A 13,180-nucleotide genomic window follows, 5' to 3' on the forward strand; every position below is an offset into this window, starting at 1 on the left:
AATTAAAACTTTTCATTTTTAAATTCTGCTCAGCTCTTTTATATGTGTAGTGTTTCTTTTATATGTATAGTGTTCATTTTATATGTATAGTGTTCCTTTTATATGTATAGTATTCCTTTTATATGTGCAGTGTTCCTTTTATATGTGCAGTGTTCCTTTTATATGTGCAGTGTTCCTTTTATATGTATAGTGTTCCTTTTATATGTATAGTATTCCTTTTATATGTATAGTGTTCCTTTTATATGTATAGTGTTCCTTTTATATGTATAGTGTTCCTTTTATATGTGTAGTGTTCATTGTATATGTATAGTGTTCCTTTTATATGTGCAGTGTTCCTTTATATGTGCAGTGTTACTTTTATATGTGCAGTGTTCCTTATATATGTATAGTGTTCCTTTTATATGTAGTGTTCCTTTTATATGTATAGTGTTCCTTTTATATGTGCAGTGTTCCTTTTATATGTAGTGTTCCTTTTATATGTGCAGTATTCCTTTTATATGTAGTGTTCCTTTTATATGTGAAGTATTCATTTTATATGTATAGTATTCCTTTTATATGTGCAGTGTTCCTTATATATGTATAGTATTCCTTTTATATGTGCAGTGTTCCTTTTATATGTATAGTATTCCTTTTATATGTGCAGTGTTCCTTTTATATGTATAGTATTCCTTTTATATGTGCAGTGTTCCTTTTATATGTATAGTATTCCTTTTATATGTGCAGTGTTCCTTTTATATGTGCAGTGTTCCTTTTATATGTGCAGGGTTCCTTTTATATGTGCAGTGTTCCTTTTATATGTATAGTGTTCCTTTTATATGTGCAGTGTTCCTTTTATATGTATAGTATTCCTTTTATATGTGCAGTGTTCCTTTTATATGTGCAGTGTTCCTTTTATATGTGCAGTGTTCCTTTTATATGTATAGCGTTCCTTTTATATGTGCAGTGTTCCTTTTATATGTATAGTGTTCCTTTTATATGTATAGTGTTCCTTTTATATGTGCAGTGTTCCTTTTATATGTGTAGTGTTCCTTTTATATGTGTAGTGTTCCTTTTATATGTGTAGTGTTCATTGTATATGTATAGTGTTCCTTTTATATGTGCAGTGTTCCTTTTATATGTGCAGTGTTGATTTTATATGTATAGTATTCCTTTTATATGTATAGTGTTCCTTTTATATGTATAGTATTCCTTTTATATGTATAGTGTTCCTTTTATATGTTTAGTGTTCCTTTTATATGTTTAGTGTTCCTTTTATATGTATAGTGTTCCTTTTATATGTGCAGTGTTCCTTTTATATGTATAGTGTTCCTTTTATATGCGCAGTGTTCCTTTTATATGTGCAGTGTTGCTTTTATATGTGTAGTGTTCATTGTATATGTATAGTATTCCTTTTATATGTGCAGTGTTCCTTTTATATGTGCAGTGTTCCTTTTATATGTATAGTGTTCCTTTTATATGTATAGTATTCCTTTTATATGTGCAGTGTTCCTTTTATATGTATAGTGTTCCTTTTATATGTGTAGTGTTCCTTTTATATGTGTAGTGTTCCTTTTATATGTGTAGTGTTCATTGTATATGTATAGTATTCCTTTTATATGTGCAGTATTCCTTTTATATGTGCAGTGTTCCTTTTATATGTATAGTGTTCCTTTTATATGTATAGTATTCCTTTTATATGTGCAGTGTTCCTTTTATATGTATAGTGTTCCTTTTATATGTATAGTGTTCCTTTTATATGTGTAGTGTTCCTTTTATATGTGTAGTGTTCCTTTTATATGTGTAGTGTTCCTTTTATATGTGTAGTGTTCCTTTTATATGTGCAGTGTTCCTTTTATATGTGCAGTGTTCCTTTTATATGTATAGTGTTCCTTTTATATGTATAGTGTTCCTTTTATATGTGCAGTGTTCCTTTTATATGTATAGTGTTCCTTTTATATGTGTAGTGTTCCTTTTATATGTGTAGTGTTCCTTTTATATGTATAGTGTTCCTTTTATATGTGCAGTGTTCCTTTTATATGTATAGTGTTCCTTTTATATGTGCAGGGTTCCTTTTATATGTGCAGTGTTCCGTTTATATGTATAGTGTTCCTTTTATATGTATAGTGTTCCTTTTATATGTGCAGTGTTCCTTTTATATGTATAGTGTTCCTTTTATATGTGCAGTGTTCCTTTTATATGTGCAGTGTTCCTTTTATATATATATAGTGTTCCTTTTATATGTGCAGTGCTCCTTTTATATGTGCAGTGTTCCTTTTATATGTGCAGTGTTTCTTTTATATGTGCAGTGTTCCTTTTATATGTATAGTGTTCCTTTTATATGTGTAGTGTTCCTTTTATATGTATAGTGTTCCTTTTATATGTGCAGTGTTCCTTTTATATGTAAAGTATTTCTTTTATATGTTTAGTGTTCCTTTTAAATGTGTAGTGTTCCTTTTATATGTGCAGTGTTCCTTTTATATGTGCAGTGTTCCTTTTATATGTGCAATATTCCTTTTATATGTTTAGTGTTCCTTTTATATGTGCAGTGTTCCTTTTATATGTAAAGTATTCCTTTTATATGTGCAGTGTTCCTTTTATATGTACAGTGTTCCTTTTATATGTAAATTATTCCTTTTATATGTAAAGTGTTCCTTTTATATGTATAGTGTTCCTTTTATATGTATAGTGTTCCTTTTATATGTATAGTATTCCTTTTATATGTAAAGTGTTCCTTTTATATGTATAGTGTTCCTTTTATATGTGCAGTGTTCCTTTTATATGTGCAGTGTTCCTTTTTGGATATGCATTGTTCTATACTGTTTTATTTAATTATTTAATTAACAGCACACATCATATATTTATTAAGAGCAAATAAAATACAGAATCCTTACACCACAGAGGTTCTCTGATATTTCTTTGTCCTTTGGTTATTAGGACATCGCCAGAAACTAGACGAGCAGACAAAGCCCGGGAGTTTGTCGTTTTCTGAGCGTCTTAGCGAACTGGAGCAGTTACGGCGCACGGCAATGAGAGTCAGTCCGCATCACCCAACTCCTACATCCAACCCACGGGCATCCCTAAATCACGCCACTGCATTTAACCCACAGCCTCAAACCCAGATACAGGGTGAGTACTCAAAGCAGCCAATCCATAACTTAAAGAGACATTACAATCTTTGAGAGTGTAATACAAAGGGCCGGATTAAGAGTGTAAAGATACTAAGTGCTTTCGCTAGAGCGCTAATTGCGCTAGAAGTAAACTTTTGCGTGCGCGACGGGTAGCGCTCCAATTATGAGTTAACAGTAAAAAGTTATTGCTCTTGCACTTACTCTACGCTCGCAAAAAGCCGAATTTAAAATATAGCTCGTGCAATACCTGATTCTCCCATAGAACTAAATGGAGGGAAAAAAAAGTAGAAAAAAACTAACACCCTTCTCACGCCCAAATCCGATTCCATATTCTAATGTGCGCTAACCCGACATGAAACTATGAATATTTCACATTCCAATGTTCTTTACATAGCAGAATATGTTCTATTTATTCATAAATACAAATTTCTACTTATATCTGATTGTATTTTGGTACAATATATATCTATACATATATATATATATACATATACATGATGATATGTAGGTATAGATATATACAGATATATATAAGAATATCTATTTATAAATACTTAGAACATATTCTGCTATGTAAAGAACATTGGAATGTGAAATATTTACAGGAAATACACAGTATAACATTTTATTAAATATGAATATTTCATAAGTATGCTTCAACATGTTTTCATCTACATAACTGCATATGTGTACATGTGTATTTATGTGTTTATATGTGTATATATGTCAGTAAATACATATATACACATATAAATACATATGTACACACACATATATATATATATATATACATCTTTAGACATGTATATGTATGTGTGTGTCTATATATGTATACATATGTATTTATGTGTTTATATGTGTATATATGTCAGTAAATACATATATACACATATAAATACATATGTACACACACACACATATATAAATATACATCTTTAGACATGTATATGTATGTGTGTGTCTATATATGTATACATATGTATTTATGTGTATATATGTCAGTAAATACATATATACACATATAAATACTAGGGATGCACCGAAATTTCGGCCGCAGAAAGTTTCGGCCGAAAATTGCATTTTTGGCTATTTCGTTTTTCGTTTTTTTTGCCCGTTAGTTTCGGTAAAATTATTGTGTAGCATATTTCAAATTTGATGCTAGCCTAGAGCTGCTGTTTAAGTTTATTACTTCACTTACTGTTCTGCATATAATGAGTTTTCTAGGATTATACTTTATTTGGATAATTGGTAAAAAAAAAAAAAACCTGTTAAATATGATTATGTTACATAAAACTAAATGAAGAATAATACAGTATATTGATATTTATAATTGTTTTAAGTAGGGATGCACCAAAATTTTGGTCGCAGAAAAATTTTGGTCTAAAATTGCATTATTTTTTGCCTGTTTTTTTTTTTCTTGGTAAAATTATTGTGTAGCATATTATTGTTTTAAGATATTTTTGTCCAATTTTAGTGTGTTACTTTCAATAAAAGTGTGGGCTTTTTTTATTGGCTCTAATTATGCAAAAAAAAAAAACTAAAAAAATATAATTTGAAAATAATTTGAAAAAATACATTTTCGGTATCAGTTTCGGTTTTCGGCCAAGTGCATCCCGGATTTTCGGATTCGGTTTCGGTCCAGAATTTCCATTTCGGTGCATCACTAATAAATACATATGTACACACACACACACACACATATATATATATATATATATATATATATACACACATCTTTAGCCATGTATATGTATGTTTATCTATGTTAAAAGCCCTTTGCAGCCTTGTTTTTTCTAACACATGAGATCTCATATCTTTGAGCCTTTATAATTTTTTTGTATAATTTTGTCATTTTATTATTAGTGTAACTATATTGTATAATGTATTTTTGATGTATTTTGTGACACTTTTTTGTTTCGTGAAACAGTTAACCAGCTCTGAGGACGCACTCACCCAATGAACATTTTAAACAACTTTCCAATTTAGTTATATTATTAATTTTGCTTGGTTCTCTTGCTATTCTTAAAGAGAAATCCTAGGTGAACTCAAGAGCGTGCATCTGTCTTTAGCCATCTGGCAGCAGTGTTTTCAACATTGTTTATAGCAATGATATACATAGATGCAAACACTGCTGCCATAAGGGCATATTTATCAAGGTCTGGCGGACCTGATCCGACACTGCGGATCAGGTCCGCCAAACCTCGCTGAATTCGGCGAGCAATACGCTCGCCGTATTCAGCATTGCACCAGCAGCTCACAAGAGCTGCTGGTGTAACGCCGCCCCCTGCAGACTTGCGGCCAATAGGTCGCCAGCAGGGGGGTGCCAATCAACTCGATCGGGTTGATTTCCGGCGATGTCTGTCTTTGTGACCGATGCTTCATAACTGCTGTTTCTGGCGAGCCTGCAGGCTCGCCAGAAACACAGGGCATCAAGCCCCATTCGGAGCTTGATACATATGCCCCATAGGCTGTTATTGACATGTTTAGGGTCCCATAAGCCTACCTAGCTTTACTCTACAACAAAGGATACCAAGAGAAGAAAGCAAATTTGACAATATACATACGTTTGAAAGTTGTTTAAAATTGCATGCTCTGTCTGAATAATTCAAGCTTAATTTTTACTTTACTGTCCCTTTAATCTATAACCCCAGCCCATAACCATTCCTTTATTTCAAGATCATGACATTTGTGCATGGGAAGTCATAGTCAACGAGATTTTAGCATATAAACTAGATCTCTGCAGCCACATCAATCTTTACTCTAAAATTATGATCAGTGATCTTTCTTGCTTTGTGATATTACCCCAGTGATCTTTCTTGCTTTGTGATATTACCCCAGTGATCTTTCTTGCTTTGTGATATTACCCCAGTGATCTTTCTTGCTTTGTGATATTACCCCAGTGATCTTTCTTGCTTTGTGATATTATTGCCAGATAACAAAAACTACATTTAGAAGAGAGTACTAGTTTCATTGTTAATTAATAGCACCCATAAAAAGCAGTCTTTGATCTTAGTACAGAGATACATTTGAATTTTACTGTCACCCGCATCTTTGCTTATTTGGTTTTCCCCCCTTGCCTACAAGATTGTTATAGTTTGTACCCCTGTGTTCTACGGAATCCTGTGTATGAATCTTGTGTGATCACCTACAATGTTTATCTGTGTTTAAAATCTGTGCACAGAGCAAGATGTAAAAGGTGGTATGTTCAGATGTTTCAGAAGTATAGCCTGTGCAAAGAGGTTTTGTGCATCGTTTTGGGTGTATGAAGGGGTTTTATTTTTAGCTATAAAAACAATTTATGAGTTATTTTGTGGGCCAATAGTTCTGTCAATACTTCTCAAGCCTTTAAAGAGTTTTGTGACTTATTTAGTGTGGGAAGCGTTGCACGAGGTTATTCCCAGCATGCTCGGCAGCAGACAGCACAGCAGACACAGACAGATTTCACTATTTACAAAGAAAAAAATAACTTAATTTGTGGCCGAGGTGGTTAACCTCAAGATTGCAACTGAAGAGTTCTCCAGTAATAAACTATATACATGCACAAACACACACACATATATATATATATATTTATATATTATATATATATATATATATATACTGTATATATGTACACACACAAAAATACTCACATATACATATACAGCTTTGAGCCCTTACCAGTCCAAACCTTATCATATACCATATCCTTAAAACGCTGTTAAAACATTAATTGCAATAAAAAAACTATATTTTACATTAAATATGTAAAACTTTCCAGTACAATTATGTGTTGCGCTCAAGCCATCACATAACTCACCATTCGTAATATGAGCAATGATATTTCACCCTGCACTATCCATTTAACGTATAGGGCTCGCTAAACAAAATGTCAGTAAGATTCTCTGGTAAATTGTTTTTACCTTTTACTTATAATACCAGATTATTCGCTATTCTTATGGTTAGCGCACTGTTGGTTGTGCTGTTTTACTGTCTCACACCCCATGGAAAGTCTTTTGAGTATGTTAAAATAATAATAATATAATGTCCCCTTAATATTTTAAACAACAAACAGTGGCAAACTACACACAAGAAGTAGTAATTAATAATTAACTGAAGCCATAATTTCCTGACAAATTTAGATAAAGATTTAGTCAGTTCTTGTCATAGACAGCTTTATTTTTTAACAAGGTGTAGTGTATATTTCCTTATATATAAAATATTATTCTTGCATTTATCACTTTAAACTTTGTAGAACCGTTCTGAAGGTTTGTTGTGTACTACGTAAAAACAAGTGCAGTAACTTAAAGTGCTTGTAAAGTACTTAAATATGATACAGCCTCGACTGTAACCATTGTCCTGATGGCTGAAGAGACAACAGGTGGCAGCTCCTCAACACAGTGACATCTCTTAGGAATGTCCCCACTGTATCTAAATGAAATCAGCTTGTAGACATTAGTTTCCAGTAAGCAGCTAAAGTGACTTCTCTACCACAGAGAAGGTCCTAGTATTGCTGTTTTCATTGCAAGGTACCATTTGTTGTTGTTACTATTATTATTATTAATATTATTAATAATAATTGTATTATTGTTAATATTATTATTATTTTTATTATTAATAATATTATTAATATTATTATTATTATTATTATTATTATTATTATTATTATTATTATTATTATTACAATTACTATTATTATAATTATTGTTATTAATATTACTTATATTATTATTATTATTATTATTATTATTAATAGTATTATTATTTCTAATAATAATAATATTACTATTATTATTAATAATAATAATATTAGTATAATAATAATTATTACCATATTGATAATAATATGATCAGCATGATTATTATTTTGGCCAACAATAATAGCTATGTAATAACTGGACATAAAATTAATAAATGAAAAAGTCTGCATGAAAATAAACAATGGGGAAGATTTATTAAATGGACATAAAAGTGCAAAAAAAGTAGGTTTGTGCATTTGTTTTATTACGAATGCAAATTTGTAACCAAAAAACACAGATATTCATTTTGTTTTCCGAACAGATGCACTAATTTAAAGAAAATGAACAAATACTGATGATAATTCATTAGTTTCAGTGTTCATTTGTTTCCTTTAAATGAGCTTTTAAGGGTTAAACACTTAGGTGCAGCGCACTGGAGAGCTGCGCTAATCCCAACTCTTCTTCACAGAGTCCCGGTGCTGCGCTAATATGAGGTTTAGCGCGGCAGATCCCAGAGCCTGCATTAAGGGAGAAGGTCCTATAGGGCAGGCTATGGGATCCGCCACGCTAAGGCTGCATGATTAGCGCAGCCCGGGACTCTGTGAAAAAGGTTGGGATTAGCGCGGCTCTCCAGTGCGCTACAGGTAAGTATACGGCTACAGGTGATCTTTTTCTCCCGTAGCAAAGGAACAATTACATTTGTTTAACAAAAATTTATGTAAATGTTCCCAGAATATTCAGTATTCGTTTTGTTTTAACAAATACCAAATAGTGAAGGAAAACTAAGTTTTTGGAAGATTCTTTCTGAATGATTCATATGTAATAAAGTCTAAAAAAAAAGTAAATATTCAACAGCATTAGAGGATTCTTTACTGCACTGTTTTTGCATATAACTATGGTGTTGTCGCAATCGTTTAGAAAAGTTTAACGATTTTTCTACAAAACTCACCATTAAATTCTAGGAGGATGTTTTATAGATTAATCATTTTATAAGGTTTTCTAAAGAATTGTAATCTACCCTTATGTGTTTAAACCTTTTAAATGGATTAAAGGACCAGTCAACACAGTAGATTTGCATAATCAACAAATGCAAGATAACAAAACAATGCAATAGCATACAAATGCATACACACTTATTCTTACACATGCTCAGTAGGAACTAGTGACTCAAAAAGTTTAAATATAAAAAGAATGTGCACATTTTGTTAATAGAAGTAAATTGGAAAGTTGTTTAAAATGGCATGCTCTATCTGAATAATGAAAGTTTAATTTTGATTGAGTGTCCCTTTAAATGCATAGCTCCATAGACTACTGGGAGCTAGCTGAATACATCTGGTGAGACAATGCCAAGAGGTATATGTGTGTAACCACCAACCACCAGCAAGCTCCCAGTAGTCCACTGCTGCTTCTGAGTCTACCTAGGTATGCTTTTTCAACAAAGGATAGCAAAAGAAGGAAGTACATTTGATAATAGAAATCAAAAGAAAAGTCTCTCAAATTGCATGCTCTGAGCCATGAAAGTTTACTTTTACCCCTTTAAGCACCATCTCCAGACAATCCAAGCTATGCAACTTTATTGCAGAAGAGTTTATAACAATGTTTGTAACAATGTTATACATATAGAAACAGGCACTCTCCTGAACCCTACTATGTTCCCTTTTAAAAGGGGCAAGTTTAAGACAGTGACTAAGAGAAAGGTAGATTTGATAATAAAAGTACATTGGATTTTTTTTATTGTATTCTCTTTCTGAATCATAAATGTTTAATTTAGACTTCCATATCTGTTTACCAGAGGTAGACCAGTAACTGCACAGCTGACACCTGAATGCACCAAAATATTTTGTGACAAAAAAAAAAAAAGACTTCTCTATATAAACTTTCACTACCTCTCAGGAATATTTCATAGCAATTAATTCCCAAAAGAACCTATTTAATTTGACACTATACAAAATATTGCTCCTTTGTCTAAGGACAGATGCACAAAAAAAAAGGAACCAGCATTTATTTGTAAAATAAATAAAGGTGCAGAACATGAGCTCGCTATCTTTATCCAGATTTTTTTAAATAAAAGGTTCAATCTGTCTGCAACTTCCTAATTTATTGAGTTTCATAACAGAAAGGAACGTAATTCAATGGAACCGTTTGCATATTTGTTATCCAAACGTTAAAGGGATATGAAACTCAAAAAAGTTCTCAGACAGAGCATGCAATTTTAAACAACTTTCTAATTGACTTTTATTAATAATTTGTCTTCATTCTCTTGGTATCTTTGGTATTAATTGTCTGGGGTTGCATATCCCTTTAATAAATCTGGGTGTCAATCACACGTTACAGTTTGTTACCTTTAGGATGAGAGGTAAGGTACACCTGCCACGTTGTTAACTGAACTAGTCAGAAGACAAAAGAGAGGTATGAACATTTACTACATCAAACAGATGTGAGGCTGAAAGATTACTCCCTGCATGGTCCCATCATAAATTAAAAGGGACAAAGTTGTCTCACTGTAGCAGATCTCTTTGCGCATGCAGAACCATGCAAATTGATATGTTTGTAGTCTCCCAGGTGCCACACATTTGAAAGAGATACAAAATACTTTGAAACTCTAATATGTTTAATAATGAATGGTAAAAAAACAATAACTTTGCAATATACTTTCATTATTTATTTTGCATTCTTTTCCTGTAATTAAACTGTGAAAATAGTAGGTTTCCTGTTGAAAGAAGCGTAGTCTTCACAAGCCTAACATTGCAACATATCTGCCCTTAACTGGCCTCAGCAGAGGTGATAAGATAGGAAACTACAAAACAATATACTGTTTACTAACAAAATGACAGTACGGCAGCCCAGATTGGCTTCTCCCGATGGGACAAATGACAGGTGAAGTGTAACCAATGAAAAATAAATTCAGGAAACAAGGTGTAAATGCAATTAGAACATTTTTATATGAGGCTGGTATGTAAATTTATTGCAAAACTATAGAAACTCTTATAACTAATGGTAATGCCCCCTTATCATAGTTGTGTATATATATATATATATATATATATATATGTATGTGTGTGTGCTTTTCAACAAAGGATAACAAGAAAGTAATTTTGATAATAGATGTGAATTTAAATCACACCATCTAAATCATGGGAGTTTGATTTTGTCTTGTCCCACTAACTGTTCAATCCAAGTAGCAATAACAGTCTTGGTACCCGAGATGTTTTAAAACTACATTTCCCATGATGCTTAGGCACTCAGCAGTCTAGATGAGCATCATGGAAAATGTAGTTCTGAAACATTACGGGTGCCAAGGTTCACCATCACTGGTCTAGGGGGTCGATCACAACCTTTTAGAAAAACTTATCAAATTATTTAGCTACAAAAATCCCAATTGACTTCAGTGTTGGTTTTCTGTTGAAAAAAACATTAGATACTATTTTTTATAAAATTTGTATTTTAAGAAAATGTGATGGACCCCTAGATTTGTTAAAGGTAAATAAAACTTAAAAGTTGTATTTGATGATTTAGATAGAGCATGCAGTTTTAAACAAGTTTGTAATTTAGTTCTATTATCAAATGTTCTTTGTTCTCTTGGTATTTTTTGTTGAAAAGCATGGACATAAGCTCAGGAGTTTGCACACGTCCGGATGGCAGTGATTTTGCAAGAAGGCTATCCATTTGCAAGAGCACTGGATAGCAGCACTATTTCCTGTCACGTAGCGCTCCAGGCACCTACCAATGTATCTGTTCAACTATCTGAATAGTTTTGAGCATGTTTCTTTAAAACCTGGAACCAGAATGAATAAATCCAGTATCAGAGTGTATATCTTCCAAAATAAGTACATTCTTACTATGATTCTATACACATATTACTGAGTTTGCTGTAATTAAAGAGACATAAAACATTAAATACACTTTATGCACCTCCCTCTAATCATGGCTGTCGCCATATTGGAAGCTAGGTTACACTGTGGGTATCTGAAGGAGAGCTACTGCACATGCGCCAACACATTAGCACTGGAATGTAGTGAAAGGCAGATTTCAAAATGGCTGCAAATAGACACAGAATAATCTCAATACTATACTTATAAAATGTATTTAGTGTTTAATGTCCCTTTAATATCAATGTATCATACTGTAAATGTTATTACTTATAATTTAGATTTTTATTAAATCACTAAACGGATTAAATATCATTATTATTATGCATGCAATATTTTCACATACAACCCCCATAAATGGAAACGACTGAGCTTTGAAAATCAGTCCCCTGATGCGAGCATTCGTTCCACAAGATATATTTTATAAAGTAAGCCGTGCAGTTGTTTCATATAATTAATCATTGCCAGTGTGGGTAGAAACAGCTACAACATTTTTGTTTTCTTGACAGACTGCCCAGATATTATATATTAATCAGTTCAGGGCCCTTGTTTTACAGCCTTAGCTTTTTTGTTTAAGACACAGAGAACTTGGACAGTGCAGTTGCCTGAAATAGGAGTAAGTTAAGTCAGCTGTATCACGTAACACTTTCACAGCAGGTAGCATCATAAAGGAAAACTGTCAGATAACTAAACACTGCTTCATTTCTTGCTTAAAGGGACATACTGTATGTGTGCAAAAAGAACAGTCAATGCACTATAAAATTAAAGAGCCATTAATGTAATGTTCTTTTGTTATTCAGAGTTTCCAACTAACTTCTATTATCAAATTTGCACATTTGCTTCGTTCCCATGGTATTTTTTGTTGAAGAGATACCTAGGTATAGGTGTCTACAGCACTACATGGCAGGGCATATTGCTGCCATCTAGTGCTCTTGCAAATGTATAATATTCTTGCAAAACTGCTGCAATTTAGTGCTTCAGAAATGGTCCGGCTCCTAAGCATACATCCCTGCTTTTTAACAAAAGATATCAAGAGAATGAAGGACATTTGATAATAGAAGTAAATTAGAAAGTTGTTTAAAATTGCTGCTCTGTATATGTATCATGAAAGAAATATTGTGGGTTTCATATTCTGAATACTGTAGGATCCCTGGAGCGTGGGAAAGTTAATTTTTTAACATTAAATTACAGGAAAAGCTGACAAAATAAATAATGAAAGTCGATTGCAAAGGTGTTTTTACTACCCATAATGAAATATATTTTGGGGAATTCAAAGTTTATTGACCCTTATTAAAGTAACATCTGTGTACCCATCAAGGTAACAAATAAGTAAACTGCTCTAAGTTGGATGTAATATTCGCCTATCACCATTAGTGTTATATGAAATACATTCTCAGCATTCTATAGAGCTATCTCATTATTTAGTGGGTTAAAAGACCACCAACCTAATCTAAATGTCATATGTGAATAAGGACCATCATATAAG

General features: G+C 32.3%; 1 protein-coding gene across 1 annotated transcript in view; it reads left to right on the forward strand.

Annotated features, from left to right (window-relative positions):
* RUNX1 (RUNX family transcription factor 1) overlaps positions 1-13,180 on the forward strand; it is a 115,963-nt gene that overhangs the window by 63,293 nt on the left and 39,490 nt on the right. The window contains exon 4 of the mRNA XM_053705950.1: positions 2,914-3,105. Within this exon, the coding sequence (XP_053561925.1) occupies positions 2,914-3,105 (192 nt within the window). The remainder of the gene's footprint in view (positions 1-2,913; positions 3,106-13,180) is intronic.

This window comes from Bombina bombina, chromosome 3 (genome assembly GCF_027579735.1).
Source record: "Bombina bombina isolate aBomBom1 chromosome 3, aBomBom1.pri, whole genome shotgun sequence".
NCBI classification, from domain to species: Eukaryota; Metazoa; Chordata; class Amphibia; order Anura; family Bombinatoridae; genus Bombina; species Bombina bombina.